This window comes from Dendronephthya gigantea, unplaced genomic scaffold (assembly GCF_004324835.1).
Source record: "Dendronephthya gigantea isolate DGI-Jeju-01 unplaced genomic scaffold, DenGig_1.0 000003F, whole genome shotgun sequence".
Taxonomy (NCBI): Eukaryota; Metazoa; Cnidaria; class Anthozoa; order Malacalcyonacea; family Nephtheidae; genus Dendronephthya; species Dendronephthya gigantea.
Genome location: NW_021163013.1, coordinates 934,650 through 952,876, shown reverse-complemented (window position 1 = coordinate 952,876; position 18,227 = coordinate 934,650). Strand labels below are relative to the sequence as shown.

Here is an 18,227-nt window from a genome sequence, read left to right as displayed (position 1 = left end):
GTATCGGAACACTTGAGAATTTCCCCTATAACTGGAAAACCGGTGTAAACCAGTCCAGTTTTGTCCAGCATCTTCTCCCACATAACCACTGCAGGGCACTGTGCCGACTTTGATGATTTTAAAATTATTTCTTCATGCTCTTACAAACATGAACTCATGATTCATGAAAGCCTCCTCATCTCCAAACTCAAACCCTCACTTAACATTCAGGGCAGTTCAATCCCACTTAATCTTCTGTAACGTGTTTTCATAGTTTTTGTATTGTGTTTATGTCCCTTCGTCTGTGCGGTTTTGTCATGTACTATCTTATACCTTCCTATCCGTCATTAATTTACGTATGTAAATAGATTATATATATTCAAATCTCATGTAATTTTATATCACTTGTCTGAAGATGTCTTAGGTTAAAGACGAAACGTTACAAATATATTTACTTTTAAACTTCAAATTGTTTTGATGGCTTTCTTAAATGTTATATGTTGGACTCTCATATTTATAATAAGAATCCGTTTTCCGCTGGGCAAATCTCTAGCTACGATACTTTTTTGAAGTTGTATCACGTCACAACAATCTCGATTTAGTAGCTACGGTATGGCGGAGAAATATTTAGAACTCAAGATTGACCTGAACAAATGTTCACTCGTATAAACTATAAAAAGAAGAAATGCGCATGCACCCAAATTTTCACGAACACATCTCAAGTAATATTTTTGACGAAGCAATCGGTGATGGTATTTTGTAGAATCTTTACCGACTGATGGAAAAATAAACGCTGAACACTATAATGACTTAAGTTATTCGGAATGTGTCGTGAAGGTGAGATATAATTATACTAATAATGAATGTTTTTCATGCAGTGAAAGATTAAATAGCAAAGCCGAGTTAAATGGAAAATTCGATCTTTTACCGAAATGAAAATGTACTTTCTTCTGCAGAATTGAATTTAGCATAATTTTACTCTTTTCATTGCATTCCACTTTTTTTCTCGTGTGTGAAAGCAGAACAACGCAAAATGATATGCTTCAGTTCGTTTTTTCTTCTCGTATTGCTTTGTCTCTTCGTGAACTGAGTGCAATGGTACGTATGTTACTGAACAAAACTTTGCATTATTCTACTGTGAATCTTGTATAATATACTGTAAATAATGCATCTTTGGGTTGGCTATAAGGTCCATTAAGGGCAGTGACTTTGGATTAAGGCGACAAAGTCTCTGAGACTGACTTAGGGTACTTAAATTTTGGTCAATTATAGTATTGAAGGTTTCGTCCTACACTCCTACCTACTAAAGCAAACACCGAGCTTTGTTGTGTGATCAAGTTTAAAAATCGAGCAAAACTGGTAATGCTACCACAATGGAACAAATTTTTCCTAGCCGACTGATCTTTACTCCTAAAATCCTAAATTGAAAACAATAATTGCAGCGATGTGGTGATAATGTAAACAGTGAAATAGGGATTACTGACCGATGATGGAATATGTTGACCGGAATAAAGTAAATATTAACAAAACAAGGGTGGAGTATTTTTGAGACGTTTCTAATTCTTGGAGGCCGGTGAATATATTTGAGTCCGAGTTCCTGTATACGATAACTCCACACCAGTCCCTCCCTCTACTTGGGAAAACTCGTTTTGGGATAAAAGCATGAGGATAATCAAAATCAGAAATGTTCCTTTATTTCTTCGCCAGAGGAAATCGCGGGCTTGGGAAACAAAATTGACTGAGATTGACCCACGAAGGCGATACACTCTAGCGAACTTGGTTTGATAGGCTTGGTTTGATATCTATTTAGAAAACCTGGTTTGATATGCCAATCTCATGATAAATTCAAATATTTATCAAAATACCCAGGCAGAACATTTCACGAAACAAATAGATATAAAATTGTAACTTGAAAAAATCAAGAAACTCATGAAAAAATAAATTGAAAAGATTACAAAAAAATGCTGATTGTGTTATAATTTCGTAAAGGCGACTTAGACTTATTGTCTAATCAAAGGTTTCAAAGAAAATTCAGTTGTTCCAGCCCATTTGTTTTCAGTTGATCTGAGACGCCAATACTTGGCAGTGACTGGCTGAGGCAAGTCGTAAAATATCATCTCAGCATTTTGCACAGGTGCAGGAACAGTTCGTGCCTAGGAAAAGGAAAGAACGTACATTATTTTGTGTATTAATTCGTTAAAAAGACAGAAACAGCCTTTTTCAAATTTTCTAGTTTTTTCTGACTGCCATTAGCGCCGTATTTAAGCCAAAAAATTAAAAATGGGTGAAAAATTTTACTTTTACGATTGTAATTTAGCTTAATTTGCAATTTTAGCAGAATCTGTCGTCTCACCGGTTGTGTATTTACAATTTCGCGAATAAAGCAGAAGAATGTAGTAGCCTCGTGTACACTATATGCCTCTTTATGAATGGTCCGAACAATATTCCTAATTCAACCGCTTTATTTTCTCTTCAAACAAAGTAAAACCACTACCTTTAACCAACTTTTGCCATCGAAAGAATATTCGAAGTCCAGGTCCGCGTATTCTGGCTTCACATCATGACCCCAAGATGATATGAAACCTCCAGCTACTGTTAATGACGTGACGTAAACAGGGCGAATATAAGTTGCTTGAATATAGTTGCCAGCATTTTCTGACTCGCTGCCCCAACCACCGGTGTCTGATCTTCCGTCAGTTAGAACACGTGATGTAACGTGATAGCGATTGTTGTAGTAACCACTCTGGGACACGAAGTAGCCATTAAGTGTGTATACCTCCATTTCCTGTTCCATCTGAAACCAAATAATATTTCCATAATTATACGGAATATACTTATAGTTTATATATATTCATGTCTGGCAACAAACACCTCTGGATGTGAAGACATAAGCGAACGCCTCTCCCCCCCCCCCTGAAAAGTTAGGCTAAGGCCATTTTTGGAAAGCGAATAATTAAATCTGTTCTCGGCCAAACGAAATTGGCAACCCTGGGTGTGGCCAAAAGCTGAAATTACGCTGCCTCTTAGTTATATTGGAATGTATCTGCATTAGTCAGTACTAGACGATACAAAAACATTGATAGGGAAATACAGAACCTACGTTCTACTTTTCTGATAATCAGTTTACCTTAGCGCCGGCCTTTCCTTTACTTCCTTTTTGACCCTCAAAAATAAATATCGATGTTAACCAAAAAAGAAATTTTCTTTCAGTATGTTACCAAATACGTAAACCTTCTTTGCCTTATCACCTTTTCTTCCCTTTTGTCCTCTGCCCCCCTATTATGATGATTTGGGTTGAAAACATTAGATTCAGTAACATTCACATATAATATTCCATGATGTTATACAAAAATTACCGTATAATCAAATCTGCACTGGAATAGAGAAAATGTCTGAGTAAAACTGGCATGCATGGCGCAAAACAAAACATTGAATTTTCACTACATTAAAATTGAAATATGAAAAACAATGTTTTGTAACATGTGCATGTGTGATAATCAATCAATAAATGTGGTCGTTTACTTATATATTGCTAAATATGCAAGAAAATTAGGATAATGTGCGGTTTAAGGGTACGGTAACCGTTTATGACTTGTTCAATGCATTCCGTTATTTCCGTATGTTTTTTGTTGAATTTTCTTTGCATGATTATAATGGTTATTCTACCTTATTTCCAGGTGGACCAGAGAAACCCCAGTCACCCTATAATGTGATTAGAACACATATTACTCGGTGATGTAAATAGCCCGCCATTATTCTTCTTGAAAAAGAATACGGTAATGGATTACTAGATGATTGTTAATAGGAAACGATTTTTTGACCTAACTCGCATATTTATACTAAGCTTACCATTTCACCAGTCAAACCGTCCCTACCGTTAACACCTGGCACTCCCTGGAAATTAAGAGGAAAAAATAGGAAACTTTTCTTTCGCTATTTAGTCAAGTTTTTTAATTGAAAAACTAAATTCATTTGCTTTTTGTCCTAATAGAAAATTTATTCACTACTTTTAAGGTAAAAAATGTAATGTAAGAAAAACTAACAGTCTATGTATATATATGTAGTTAATAGATTTTTGGTGTATTAATTTTTCTTCATCAGTCCTGACTCCTGAGAAAAATTGTCCGCCATTTTGTTTTTGCCACTCTCGATCAATCAGATGACAGAATACTGAGAATAGTTTATATATGAAGTGAGTAGCTATATCATAACTATTTTAAAATAGAAATTGTCTTGATGATGACATGCTAGCAGGCAACTTAATCAGTTTCGTGAACATTCCGTAGAAAATCGCTTTTAAATAACAGTAATACATGAGCAAAGTACATAAAAAGACCAGCAGCAGTGGCAAAGAAATTTCGACTGCAGAGATTCTTATAGGCTTGGATATTACTAGGACCTCTACCATTTCGACAAAATTCTCTTGTGCGTATCTAAATGAGCTTTATTGTATTTTAATTCTGCATGTAATATATTGATAGATCAACTCAGACCATGCAGCCCGTCGCTAGAAGCTTGATTGGGAGGGAGTGCATATTCATATATTCTTGTTAAAATAAGAGTAAAAACTATCGCTATTGAAATAATTCGGGCATTAAGCGAAAACATGAATAGACACCACCTAAATCTCTTATCAGGGGGATCATACTCATGAATCATTTAATGCGCATGCGGCGTCCAGTTATTATACATTATTGAGCAAAAACTGTTTAACAAAACAAACCGGTTCACCAGGATCTCCTTTCATTCCCTGAAAAAAAATAGAAAAACTGTATAAATGAAGGTATTCACAAGGAAAATTTAGTTAGAATCATGACCATTTCTCCAATCTTGCTTACAACAATTTTTAAAAAAAGTCAATCAATAATAGCTAATAAATTTAGTTTACTATATCTAAGTGACCTCGTGTTAACGTTAAATACTATCAATTAAAAATTACTGCTTGCTTTGAATTGCTTTAATCATATAGTTTCATTACGAACCATTCCTGGCAAATTTGAGTGCTATTAGCACCGCACATGCTTTGTTTACAAATCTGACGTTCGTTCACCTATCATAATTTGAAACTTTTTAATTCCAACTAAACTTTGAACCAGTCATTTTTTAGCATGGGATTTTGCAAATAGAACTTTTACAAACAGTTTTTTATTCATTTTATTGAAAGTTAATTATATAAGTTATAAGCAATTTTTCTTAATTTTCGAGAGAAACTTCGAAATATATACAGGGTATATCTCTCGAAATGATATCCCCTATTGAAATAAAGGAAAAGTTGGAATTTGAATACATTCAGTATTATAGCTAACGCACGTGTGTGTAAATAGTGTACATTATAGATTCGTATTAGTTACATTGTGGCATTCAATTTAAGCTTTTAATTTTCCTCATCCTTGGTTTATATATTTTTTATTCAGATTTTTTAGTAGAATAATAGAAGTATTTAGGAGAATGAAAGGAGTATCTAGGAGGTAATAGCTGTGTATTTAGGAGAATAATAGGAATACTATATTAAGGAGAATAATAGGAGTATTTAGAAACGCAATAGGTGTATTTAGGATGATTAAATATTATGAATTTTGATTATCCTACCTGCATACCATTCTATCCCGGTGTACCTCTTCCTCCAGGAGGTCCGCGGGGACCCTGAAATAAATGCATTGCTTGAATCTAAAGTTATCGCATTGTGACTTAATCGCGCCACAAAATAATACCTAATTAAATAAAAAGGGTGGTTGGATAAGCAATATCACATTTCAGCGTATTTATTATTCTGCCAAACACCAGAAACAATTGAATAAAAAGCCCCAAATTTTCATCAGTAAGACGGTTTTGATAACATCGAGGCCTGTGTTAGACGTCTCATTTTAGTCGCGTCGAATGCAATTCAAACAATAGATAATGAGATAATAATGAAGTTTAAAGAGGTTTATCATCTCGTTATCTTTTGTTTGAATTGCATTCGACGCGACTAAAATGCGACGTCTAACACAGACCTGACATGCAGCAGCTGGATCGATGTCCTAGCTGAACAAACACCGCCAGAATAATTACTAGTGTGGGCGAGCTGAGGAAAAACTTAGCTCGCCATTTTTAAAAATCAAACGCCTTAATTAAATATTTTCTCAGGCTGAGTGGCTGTCGCTGAATGAGAACCACGACAAAACTTGCCATGATTTTAAAATTTCTCTTTAGTAGTCATCACGTAATACGCCGGAGTCGCTCGACAAATCGGAGACCAGAGTCCAGAAGTTTCAACAATCATTTTGGCAGCTTGATAGTTGCAAAATTTTACCTTCCCTCGACTGCTTACGTGCCCGGTTATGTCACAAGTATTAAATTCCTCTCTATTTCTTATCACCCCAAAATTGTTTACTTCCTCTCTCGCGTACCTTAAAGAATACAATTCCAGCATAGCCTTTTGGGCCTGGCTCACCCTAAGTGAATAAGGTGAAGTCATACATATAGATCAAAGAAAATGCACTTCGTAACTTGAAGAGTCGCATTGAAATTAACACTATATAAGCTTATTTCACGTACCTTTGCTCCTGGCACACCAGGTTGGCCATCGTGTCCATACAATAGTTTAAGTGTCTGTTAGAAACAAGAATGTAGCTTAAAAACAACATTTATATTCTTTAAAATCTCATATTTTATTAGTGAACATGCACAATTCAACGAGAAAGAACGAGTAGCCTCTTCAGTTTAACCGAGCGACTCAGTTGTCTGCACTCGTTTAAACTCGCGTGGCTATACTAGATGAGACCTTAAATATGAATTTTCAACAAGCATTAGACGAATGTGATCCATTTTATTCCGTTCCACGCCGATTAGCATAAACAATTCACTGACAAGGAACCGAAATAAGACTTCAAATCCAGACGATTTGTCTACAGAAAAGTTGAACAGTTAGCGTGTCAATTACCAAGATGATATCAATTGCAGTATATTTTTAAGCAATCCACTCTGGAGAGTTGTGTATAGCCCTTTGCTTGCTATGTAATTAAATGCTTTTAAAATATTCTGCAAATTAACAGCTTTGACTTTGCTGAGGACAATGCCTTCTCGTCAAGTTGTAAGGTTAGGAAACGAAGAAAGGAGTGTAATTTTAAGGCCGCAAGGGCTACCAATTTGTTGAAACTCTCAATTAACAAGGCGGATGATTGGAACAAAGGGTTTATCGCATCGTTCAATATCATGTGGTTTTCTTCCGATATTTCAATAATTGCTCTAATCGCAGGTAAGTATACAGAAAATAAAATATTGAATAAAACTGTCAACAAGTCATCAAGTGCAAAGCAGTCGCGGTTGCTTCTAAGTTCTGTGTTAGACGTCGCTTTTTAGTCGCGTCAATGCAATTCAAACAATAGATAATGAGATGATAATGAAGCTTAATCAGGTTTATCATCTCATTATCCTATTGTTTGAATTGCATTCGACGCGACTAAAATGCGACGTCTAAGTCTAGGCCTAAGTCATCCATCTCAGAAAACAATTGTACGTGTTGTTTTGAAAACACTTAAACCGTATGAATGTATAATATCCCCAAAGAAAACACAGCATAATTATGGCATTGCTATTCAATTTATTTGTAAAAGGTCGAACCAAACAAAAATTGCATGATTAAACATGTGAATAATTATAGAGAAATTCATTAAGTAAAATATCGCTACTCGTAAATGTATAAACCGAAACCCTAACATCAAATGTGTAATGGTTGTTTCGAGATTATGTTGATTATCCAAAAATTAAGATCTTTGTAATTATGTTTTTATAAATGTGTTCAAGCAGTTTGGTACAAATGTGTTTTGTTTTATATTAACATAACACTTATTAACATAACGGCATAGTCGTTCGTTCTCGTTGAATTGTGCATGTTCACTGAAATTTAATAATATTAATATAATAAAAATTTTTAGTCAGATATCCATATATTGTGACCGCTTTCCAGATGAAAACTTTTAAACTTTCGTTCGCACAATAACATCTGTGATTAGATTACTCTATGGAGAACTAGATTTTTAGGAGGATTATCTGTAGTTTTTCCTGCACGACAAAGCCAATAAATCTATATGCATAAAATTCCTGCTTTAGCGAAATCAATTTTAAATTTCATAGTTTTGTTTGTACATGCATAACATTTCAATATCTTTTATATTTATCTAACGACTGTATCAGCCTCGTACCCAGGGTCTTTTTTCCGTGCTCAGACTCTGGGGTCACCCACAGCATTTCTGTCAGTTATGGTTTCATATTCCATTTGCGTCAAAATTAAACTGTTTTTTGGGGAAGCGATTTTGATCAACAAAGCTGTTCTGGGGAAGCAATTAAAGCAATTACGATCAACAATACTGTTTTGGGGAAGCATTTAAAGCAATTACGATCAACAATACTGTTTTGGAGAAGCAATTAAAGCAAGTACCATGAACAATACTGTTTTGCATGTTGAAGCAATTAAAGCAATTACGATCAAAAACACTGTTTTACTTGGGAAGCGATTAAAGTAACTAAGATCAACAATACTGTTTTGCATAGGGAAGCAATTAAAGCAATTACGATCAACAATACTGTTTGTTTTACATGGGGAAGCGATTAAAGCAATTATGCGACAATATTACTGTTTTGGGAAGCAATTTCCACCAGGAACACTGCCTTTTGGGAAAGTGGCTTCGACCAGAGTTAGGTTACAGGTATTTGAATTTCATTTAAACGCGCTAAAAATGATAGTTTCAACATTACAGCGAAGGAACTCTAATGTTCTTTTTGGTATACCGGTAATTATAAATACGAAAGCCATTTTTGTACCATACTGTACAGGTTCCTTAAATCATCGTTACGCTAATTTCAAAATTTAAAACAATTAATATGTGCGCAATGCACATGTAATGGTAGTATGCAAAATTCAACCTAAATTTGAATGACTTTGTGAACAAATAGAACTGGTCAAATTTGAATCTTTTTTCAACATATGACCACATAAACCAGACAAAATTGACAAGTGATATTGACATTAGCATGACAATTGACCAGAAACTATTAGGTGAATTGAAAATATTAACAATTGATTTGTTAGCATATATATTACATGCAATAAATGATTTAGTTCAGGAAAATTTCTGAAGGTAAGATTTCTCACCCATTCCTTGAGCCCCCAATGCTCAACGCCAAAATAATAACCCCGATACCACTTTAATTTTTGACTGTCAGCCGTTCGCTTATTTTCAAAAATGTTTGAGAAAAAATGCATCAAAACAGCAAATTGAAATGTAGGTTTAACACAATCGAGCTTTGATAAAGTGGCGCATGCAGATATTATTTATACTCACATCAGCTCTTTGTGCACAAATCGTTTTCCGATCAGTCGTGTTGTCATTGTTTCGTGACGCAGCAACGTCGTTGGTTATCGACAATAACAGAAGAAAGAAAACAATTTCATTCATAATTATCTCAGTCTAGAACACCACAGTATCGTCGAGATGGGCTGAAATTGCTAAGTGAGGTGTTTAGGTTAAATATATTGTAGGTGCAAGAAGACCCTGGTGACCCAGTGTCCGGTGATGACAGCGTGAACGCATTCAAAAATTAGACAGAAATAAGACAGGAAGTTTTTTGGGTAAATTATAATCGCTGCTGTAATCGATCATGGTGATTGATTAATGTTAGTAATATGACCGCGGTCGTGGATTCATAGTTAAAGCGAGGACATAAATATTTGATGGTTCATCGATCACCTATCTCTATCGATCCACGCTGTTTTTCAAAAATCATAAGCGCGTATAAGTATAGTATACGATGCAAAGCTATATACATGCGGTGCAAGAAAAAATTCAGTGCGCGATCGGTATACTTTTGCCAAATTGTTTATATTGTTTCCTCGAGCCTCAATCCTCGTTAACGATTGAGAAAGTGCAATCCAGTTTTCAACGACAGAAAAGCTTCCCCTTTTTCATAGCCATTCAGGCTTTTGTTGATAACTCGCCTAATAAGATTTATTACCCCCTGTTGTACCTTAATTGATATCATGCCAACACCTATATCCGGAAAAATGGTTTTTAACAGACTTACCTATCGCCAACAGATACTAGCTGGAGTGCAAAACAAAAGGGTTTAAACGAGTTTATGCTGAGTACATAGTAATAATGTTTCCGTCCGCCATGAAGCTTGCAGTACAGTTTCTTTTTTTCGCAATAGCATTTAAAGAACATGTATCAGAAAATATATCAAAAGACAGCGTGGTCTGTGTTAATGAGGATGAGGTTTGTATAAACAAACAGCTATTGTATAGTATAACACAAGACGCAACTGAAGCCGGTTTTGAAATGACGCTTACTTACTGTATGTGCTAGATTAGGTAAGTTTGCGAAATAACCGGGTTAAATTTAAATACAGCAGATATGTTTTGCAGGACACAAAATGGGTTTTAATTGATTTTGATCTTAAGTAGATTCTGATGACCCCCGATTCTAATCACGAAATGAAGTTTTGTATAAGACTTGTATTGTTTTATAAGACTTATATTTTGTTTAAGACCAGATTGTGCATTCGGATTAAAAATTGCATATTTTACATGTAACAGCTGCGACGGCATTCTCTGAAAAAAACAACTTTGTCATTATATATTATTATTAATCCAGCAAAAAGCTTTTAATACGTGCAGTTAAACTTTGTTTTATTTATGAATGCAGATGTTAAACGCTTTAAAAGGAAGAGATGGTCCAGCGGGTCCGCCTGGATTGAAGGTATGTTGACTAATTTATTACCAGAGTGTATCACCTGAATCGGAGGTGATATTGTCTAACTCTGTATCAGCGATGCCGGCGAACGAGTCCGATGACTTGTCGCACCATCTCGGAGGTATCCGAACGCTTACGTTCGTCATCGTCGCTTATATTACTTTGAAGGAGGAAATCAGCATTTCGCATTTGTGTTACATTTTATAGGGTAATCGAGGTGAGCCTGGTGATCATGTTACCCCAACTCAAGTAAGTCGTTTTAAGAGTTTAGCTGCATGTCATTTGATTTTAGCTGATTATATAATTAGGGCTGATTTCAAAGAACATTATACCCATGAGATATTTTAGGCATCTTCTGTCATATTGCAGCCGCTATGCGGGTAATTTGAATTTCAAAAAGATCAGTTTTTTTTACTCACCCTTTATAGCTTGTTGTTCATACATTATGTCTAAGGACGACTTTAAATATTTTTAGGGTAATGAAGGGTGGCCGGGTGTAGATGGCGAACCAGGGCGTAAAGGAAGAAAGGTAGGAAGTAATTTAACCAAAGTGTCAAACCAAAATACAGTTGGGATGAAAATTTACTTAGGTTTAAAAAAATTAACTTATGAATATGAATCATAAATCCCTAGGGTATATGTGCAGAACAAACATATTGCATGTACGGCTACGTCACAGTATGATATAGTTGCATGTCCTCCAAAATAATGCATTCATGCTCCTTTCTGTAGTCTAAAAAATGATATGTCCGACAAAGCAATATATATGAAGAAAGAATTTTGTTTGCAAAAACATCAATACATCATATCTCACCTGTAGTGTTCTTTATTGGTCTTTGTCTCTATGTATGTGCTGAAAGAAAGCGAGAGTCGAAATTTTACATTCATATTTCGAGGACGATTTTACTCCGGACTCGAAACTTATACTGGCAACAATAATAAATCCTGAACACAGGTTCATATTCATTTTTAACCTGATTTTTTGATAAACTTGATTTCAGGGGAACCGTGGAGAACCTGGAATGACTGTGAGTTATATGATTTCAGTAGTTTGCACTGTATTTCCAGAAAATTTTCGGAAACTTTATAAGAAACGCTTATAATTAATTTTTATAACGTTTTCAGTATAGCTATATAGACTCTGAATAAAATTTGATTATCTTGCATTTATATTATACAAAAGGTTATCGCATAGTTAACAACAAATAATATACACTTAATGTATGCTCCCGAAGGAAATAGTGAGTTTGAATGGTGAGTTTTGTTTTCCGAAGAGTCTGAATGTTTTCCCGAGACGAAATCGAGGGAAACATTGCGACTCGATGGAAAACCAAAACTCAATATTTCCTGAGGTGGTGTACATTAAGTGTTTTGTTATATTGGAACAAAAACATACATGTCACACTACAATTTCATTTAAAAAAACACTTTCTTATGACAATATGCGGGAAACCATTTTTCATGTGACTCGAATGAACCAATCACATTTAAATTACAGAGCACCTATATAAGTAGTAGTTCGTGTTTCGATATATATCGCATTGCAGGGAGCTCCAGGCCTTGATGGCGTCAACAACAAAAAGCGAGGTATGAAGGTAATATGTTTTTAAAAGTTGATAATCAATAAACATTAATAATATCGGATTGCCTGTTGCACGAAGCATCGATATTGTGAAAAGCTGAGCTAATCGTAACTTTTTATATGATGTTATGTATTTGAAATATAGAAACTATAACTCAAAATAGACATGTGTCTGCATTGTCCGTTTCCTTCTAAAGTTTACATCCAAGTGCCAGTGCAACTTGCAAGCCCTCCAAAATCACGCGTGCGGTCAACCGCGTGACCAAACGCCACAATCAACGACAACCCAAATCATGATAATAATTAATTTCTACAAATATTTCAACCGTGTTCGTGAACAAATATGGCCATTTTATTCGTGACATAGCGAGTAACCAGCTCGTATTTCGATTAAACACACTCTGGAATAGATCCACTAATCCATTAATCAGAATGAAAACAAATACTCTACAAGCTATAATTTGAATGGTGTATATGCGCATTTATATTACCGTGGTGAAGTCCCCTAATTAATACAACAATTGCATGCAGGCATATTCATTTTTTCCATTCCATTGCAATGCACTGAAAGCCTTTTTAAGCTTAAAAAATTTAATTTTGCGTGTTCTCCTATGATGAATAGTTATAATAATATATTATACAGGGTGAGCCAGGAACCAGCGGAGAGTTTGGAGAGCAGGTAAACATCGTTGAACTTCAAATTTTCACTGTAATTGTAATATTTCAGCGACACTTTTGTCCTGAACAAAGTGCAGCCCGGACCCTTTCTGGCCCTAGGGTAAATACCCCGTCAGTAACCTCGTCCTCTCGACACAACTAACTAAACTGTGATTACATCATCTGTCCATTACAAAAGATGCAATATCCGAGCTATATATGGCTTAAAATCAATCAGTATTGTTTTTCAGTATATTGTTTTGTATAATTGTCTATTATAGTATAAATTACGGTGCATACGTGTGTACTTAGTTCTCCAGTCGTTTTTCTTCTGAGGAAATTACAATATCAGTTACAATTAACCGGCTCTTCTTCATTTAGGGTGATCCTGGACATGTAGGAACCAACGGCCAGAGGGTAAATTCACAGAATATACATTATACCAAAAGTCTCACTCTTTGCATTTGGCGTCCGAAATTTTTAGAGCATTGCGTAGAAAGACGCATGCACTTCTGAAAAATTTCGGACACGAAAACATTGGCTGGATGCAAAGAGTAAGACTTTTGGTATAGTGTCTATTGTGTGGTAAAATATAGTTTTGAAAATTGCATAATGAGTATTAAAGAAATTTTGACGGGTTTGAAAGTCGATACGACACACAAATGCACGTTGGAAGAATGTAATCCATTTTAATATCATACGGCGATGTGAATAGCATGGGTTCATTGTTTACCATATATAGTATTTCACACATTGATCAGAATGTTTTTTTAAAATTAAATTCAAAAATTACCCATTACGTTCTAGAATCCACATAACCTGCATGCTCACAAATAGAACACGTCGCAATTTTTAGGCCCGTGATTTTTGCTAAGATTTTCGATACAATTTTCCTCTTTTGCTAAATGTGAACGTGTAATTAGTTTTGATGTATAATAATCGCAACTAATTCACTCGTTCACATCGATTAACAGAAGAAAATCGCCTTAATCGAAACGAGCTTATGGATATGTGATATGGAGGTAACGTTATATGAATGTAATGCGAATTGATAGGACATCGTACAAGTACAAGCGATATCATTAGTACTTAAACTTAAACTTAAACTTAAGATTAAACTTTCATTAGTCTGGCCTCATTGCTGCGCATGATACTACCAAGCATAAGCATTCTGCATTTTCTTCTGTTCAATGACCGGCTATTCATGTGATTTAGTTGATATTTATGTTTGCAATATTGCTTTTCATATTTGTAGGGAGACCGTGGATCACCTGGAGAAACAGGTCCCAAGGTGGAATTTTTTGAAAGCGAAGCATTCATTCTACTATGCAAAACTTGAAAGACCTTTCTTTACGAACTTTTTTTTTAGCTCGTAAAATTACTTTAAAATTTAGTAGTGAAGTAGAGAAGTTGTTTAAATTCTATTTTTTTCTTCATGCATTTACTCTCGAAATTCAAAATCACAACCAGTATATAACATGTTCATCATAGACTTTCAAGATAAGACTTGCGTATAACCTTATCACTATTGTTATGTATGCATGCAGCATGCTGTCTTATGAATATCCTCGATGTATTGCCCATAACTATTTTTCATAGTCAATGAATTTAAACAGGCGAAAAAGCTAAAATCGGCAAAATTTTCACGATTGGCCTAAAATGAGACCACGCTCTTTAAAACCAATATAGAATTGCACATGTTTGCAAAGTAATGTCTTTGAGTTGGCACATAATAGATCATAGCTATAAGATGAATACAGTTTTAATATCTGACATTCTACATTCTTCCCACTCCAATATAGATAAAAGAAGAGGTCTTGAAGTCTTTATTGAATGACTACTATGTTTTGGAAAACGCTTACTTTGACGATCTCTATCATGTAACATCACGTGATTTGACTGATGGTAGATCAGATACTGGCGGTTGGGGAAGCGAGACAGCGAAGACTGGGAACTATATTCAAGCAAACTATTTCCATCCTGTCTACGCCACCTCGGTCACGTTAGCCGGAGGATTTGTACCGTCTTGGGGTCATGAAATCAGAGAAGATTATGGTTATATGGATTTGGAATATTTTTCGGATAAACGAAAATGGGAAAAGGTAAATGAGTTGTTCTAAGGGATATAGCCATCGATTGCTCACTATGTTGATGTGCATAACACAGATGTAGAATATAACTGAAATATACTGCGAGCTCCATAAGTAGCTAGCTTGCGTTTTGAGCCGTCTACATCTGAATACCGTTATTGAGAAAATGAAATTCATAAACTAAAACCCAAAAATGTTACATAATCAACCTTGATCCCATAGGGCATTCGCTCGCGGAGTGGTATTATATATCAACCCCCTTACACAAAACATATACAAAAAATATACAACTGACATATACAAAACATATGCAAAAACATATATACATGTATCCTTTTTCTAGATTGCTAAAATCAAGACTCCATTTGGGAACAGAACGGTCACTCGCCATTTTTCTGCACCAGTCACAGCTAAGTACTGGCGCTTGATCTCAACAGAGAATAAGTGGATCGGAACAACTGAATTCGCCTTGAAACCTTTAGTGAAACCATCTGGAGTTTAAACTTTCAAAGTGGCTGGACTTTTTTCTCTATATAGATATATGCTGAATAGATAAACATTGAATTAAATATGAATTAAATTTTTGTATTTAGTAACTATATCTAGTTAACATATGCATACTATATGCATTGTTCTGATTAATCGTCAAATAATTGTAATGTCTGTTATTATGCATTTTGTGTGTATTGTTGTTCTTGATTGGTCAGAAAGCACCGGTTAATTCTCATATGTCAATATTTTGTATTTATATATTGTATATTTACGTAATAATTTAGACCTCGGTCAATGTTATTCGGATCAGCTTCACTTGGACAGAAAACATTGACTTTGGCCTGAATAATTCTTGACCTAATAATTGTTTATTTTTCAAAGTATTAGAAATGAGTATCAAGTGATTACTTGGGAGAGAACAAATTAATAATGGGGGTTTTAGAACGCGTCAGATCACAGATTTTCATCAGCCTCGTTCCCAGGCGCTTTTAATAAAATAAATATAGGAACACTACAGGCTTTACACAGATAAATTAGGCTGGATTTTCGTGCTTTTTCCCAACATTTTGCATTTCAAGACGCAACGAACGCTTCTTAGCCTCGTTAGAGCTGCTCCCAAACAGAGACTCGGCAGTTTTTAACATCTTATACCACATTAAATTCCCTGGAGTAACAAAAAATTATACAAAACTCTTCATCCAAGCATTCATTAACTCGAGAGAGTGAAGCCGCGTTGTTGTCCTGGGGTCTGTTGAGCCCGTTGAGCCAGTTGACTTAAACAGTGGATAAGTCAAAATAAACATCTCTGTTCTTTTCGGAGTGACTGCATGAGCAGTGGCGTAGCCAGCCTGACGATTTAGTCATGCTATGCAAATTTCATGTTATTATCATTATTAATTTCTTTAGAAATTCATTGTTTTCACAGTCAATGGACACCAAGATATTAGCATTGCATGACTAAATTGTCGGGCTGGCTACGCCACTGTGCATGAGCTTGATTATTATATTAACTGAATATGTAGACCAGTTGTATATAAACAGAATTTTTGTATTAAGGGTTTAAGGTTAAAAACATGTTGTTCGATTGTTGAATATAACAATAGACTCGCATTCTATTCAGTTGAACTAATAACCACCGTTATATAAACGGGCAAAACGGCCCCTGTATATATACTGAATTGACGATTGGATTACTAGTACATTAGGATTCATGCCTTGTAATTTAGTCCAGAAAAAAGGGAAGAAATTTTCCTTCAAATGGCTCAACCCACCGTAAAAAATTGTTAATAGATAGGTACAAAAAACATCCTCTTTTTTTGGATATCCTGCTTTGTTGACGTCAATGATAAATTCGAATCACCAATATTAGGTTGCATACACTGATGGATTTGTCTTAATCTTAATTAATTTATATCATTGTCATAAATGAATTTTCATTGTTGGGTTTTTGATACGCACGTACACGCGCACGCAAAATTCCAAATCCTTATGATATGCCATATTTGAAAAATCTAGGTTTAGAAATCAAAACAACTTAGTTGTCGATATATATTTAGTATGGATTTGTTGACGCGTTTTTTAAATAATACTATTTTGTTAAATGATAACATTTGGAAGCATTTAAATTCTTCCGCACGTAACAATTAAGGTGCGACAATAGAAAGATGTTTGCAAGTGAAGTGAAGCCAAGTGGAAAACAGCCCTTGGCTAAATAGCCTAAAAAATATACACGATCTCCTTAATCACGCTGCATTTCATTGACATTAAGGTAGAATACTAGAACTCTAGAAGATATAGATGGAATAAAATGCTAATGCTTTTTAACAACAAATTTTTTGCTATATACATCACACCCTTCATCTTCCTTGCTCACGAAGGTCTTGTTGCTTCATCATTACTTTACTTCGATGAAACATCTTTGTGCTTAAAGAACATTATTATTCTTAATACTTATCAATATTTTAATCTCTATTTTATTTATCAATGTCATTATTATTTTAGCATAGAGCGAAAGTACAGTTGAGGAGGTGTTCCGTAAGCTGAGCTAAGATAAGAGAATTAACGAATCGGAAGTAAAAATGGGAACACAGTGAAATGTGCGTCAAACTGATTATAACAAATTGATATAAAATGATCGAGTAAAGGATTAGTTTCTCGAAAACAAACCTGCTTGTGAAATAGGAAGAAATTTACCTCTTTTTAATTATTTAATCAGCTATAATATCCTGTGTCTGCTCGCCCTCGATTGACTTCTCAGCCCACTCAGTTTTAACTTTAAATTTAATACTATATTAAACTATAACTCTCGACACTCGTCCCTTTTTACTCGTTCCTCTTTCCTCGACCAATTAATTTTCCAGCAGATAAAAAATAGGACAAGGTAGCAAGGAGATCTTGTATGGTCTACAGTTTATGCGTCGATCGCATTTTAGTCGCGTCGAATGCAATTCAAACAAGGGATAATAAACGACAAATTTAGAACCACGCACGACTTCGCCCGATAGATATAGTGCTCACGCGTTAAAAATGAAAATATCGCCGGTTCTGCGTGTTCACACGAGAAAATCGCACGAATTTGAGCACGCGGTACAAAATTCGTCCGGTCCCGTGGGAACGCAGTCCTGAACTACGTTTCAGTCCTATTAATTGGATGAGCAAATAAAACCAGGGAAGGCCATGCGTGCTGAAATATCTCAG

At 35.1% G+C, this 18,227-nt stretch overlaps 2 protein-coding genes across 5 annotated transcripts; one reads left to right on the top strand and one right to left on the bottom strand.

Annotated features, from left to right (window-relative positions):
* Positions 1-1,941: 1,941 nt before the first annotated feature.
* Positions 1,942-9,392, bottom strand: LOC114540852. 3 transcript variants are annotated; one of them, XM_028560875.1, is made up of 10 exons: positions 9,303-9,392; positions 6,517-6,570; positions 6,369-6,413; positions 5,569-5,622; positions 4,703-4,729; positions 3,829-3,873; positions 3,646-3,681; positions 3,107-3,142; positions 2,474-2,773; positions 1,942-2,132 (listed from the first exon to the last, which is right to left on the bottom strand). In XM_028560875.1, the coding sequence occupies exons 4-10, from the start codon at positions 5,572-5,574 to the stop codon at positions 1,980-1,982; spliced, it is 603 nt and encodes a 200-aa protein (XP_028416676.1). In that variant the 5' UTR covers positions 5,575-5,622; positions 6,369-6,413; positions 6,517-6,570; positions 9,303-9,392; the 3' UTR covers positions 1,942-1,979. The 3 variants fall into 3 exon arrangements, with proteins under 3 accessions (XP_028416676.1, XP_028416677.1, XP_028416684.1); XM_028560876.1 differs by lacking the exon at positions 9,303-9,392 and adding an exon at positions 8,163-8,249; XM_028560883.1 differs by lacking the exons at positions 6,369-6,413; positions 6,517-6,570 and having other exon boundaries at positions 9,303-9,391.
* On the top strand, positions 8,596-16,231 carry LOC114540826 (collagen alpha-1(VII) chain-like). 2 transcript variants are annotated; one of them, XM_028560873.1, is made up of 12 exons: positions 8,596-8,666; positions 10,168-10,232; positions 10,662-10,715; positions 10,917-10,958; positions 11,185-11,238; positions 11,711-11,737; positions 12,257-12,304; positions 12,935-12,970; positions 13,330-13,365; positions 14,204-14,239; positions 14,751-15,050; positions 15,382-16,231. In XM_028560873.1, the coding sequence occupies exons 3-12, from the start codon at positions 10,662-10,664 to the stop codon at positions 15,538-15,540; spliced, it is 792 nt and encodes a 263-aa protein (XP_028416674.1). In that variant the 5' UTR covers positions 8,596-8,666; positions 10,168-10,232; the 3' UTR covers positions 15,541-16,231. The 2 variants fall into 2 exon arrangements, with proteins under 2 accessions (XP_028416674.1, XP_028416673.1); XM_028560872.1 differs by lacking the exon at positions 8,596-8,666 and having other exon boundaries at positions 9,323-10,232; positions 15,382-16,229.
* Positions 16,232-18,227: the final 1,996 nt, after the last annotated feature.

Coding starts and splice junctions, on each gene's coding strand:
- LOC114540826 (XM_028560872.1), top strand. CDS start 10,116: ATGTTTCCGTCCGCCATGAAGCTTGCAGTACAGTTTCTTTTTTTCGCA. Junction 10,716..10,916: donor CGGGTCCGCCTGGATTGAAG/GTATGTTGACTA, acceptor TACATTTTATAG/GGTAATCGAGGTGAGCCTGG. Junction 12,971..13,329: donor GCGGAGAGTTTGGAGAGCAG/GTAAACATCGTT, acceptor TTCTTCATTTAG/GGTGATCCTGGACATGTAGG.
- LOC114540852 (XM_028560875.1), bottom strand. Junction 3,143..3,645: donor CTGGTCCACCTGGAAATAAG/GTAGAATAACCA, acceptor TTTATTTTTGAG/GGTCAAAAAGGAAGTAAAGG. Junction 2,133..2,473: donor ATGGCAAAAGTTGGTTAAAG/GTAGTGGTTTTA, acceptor TCCTTTTCCTAG/GCACGAACTGTTCCTGCACC.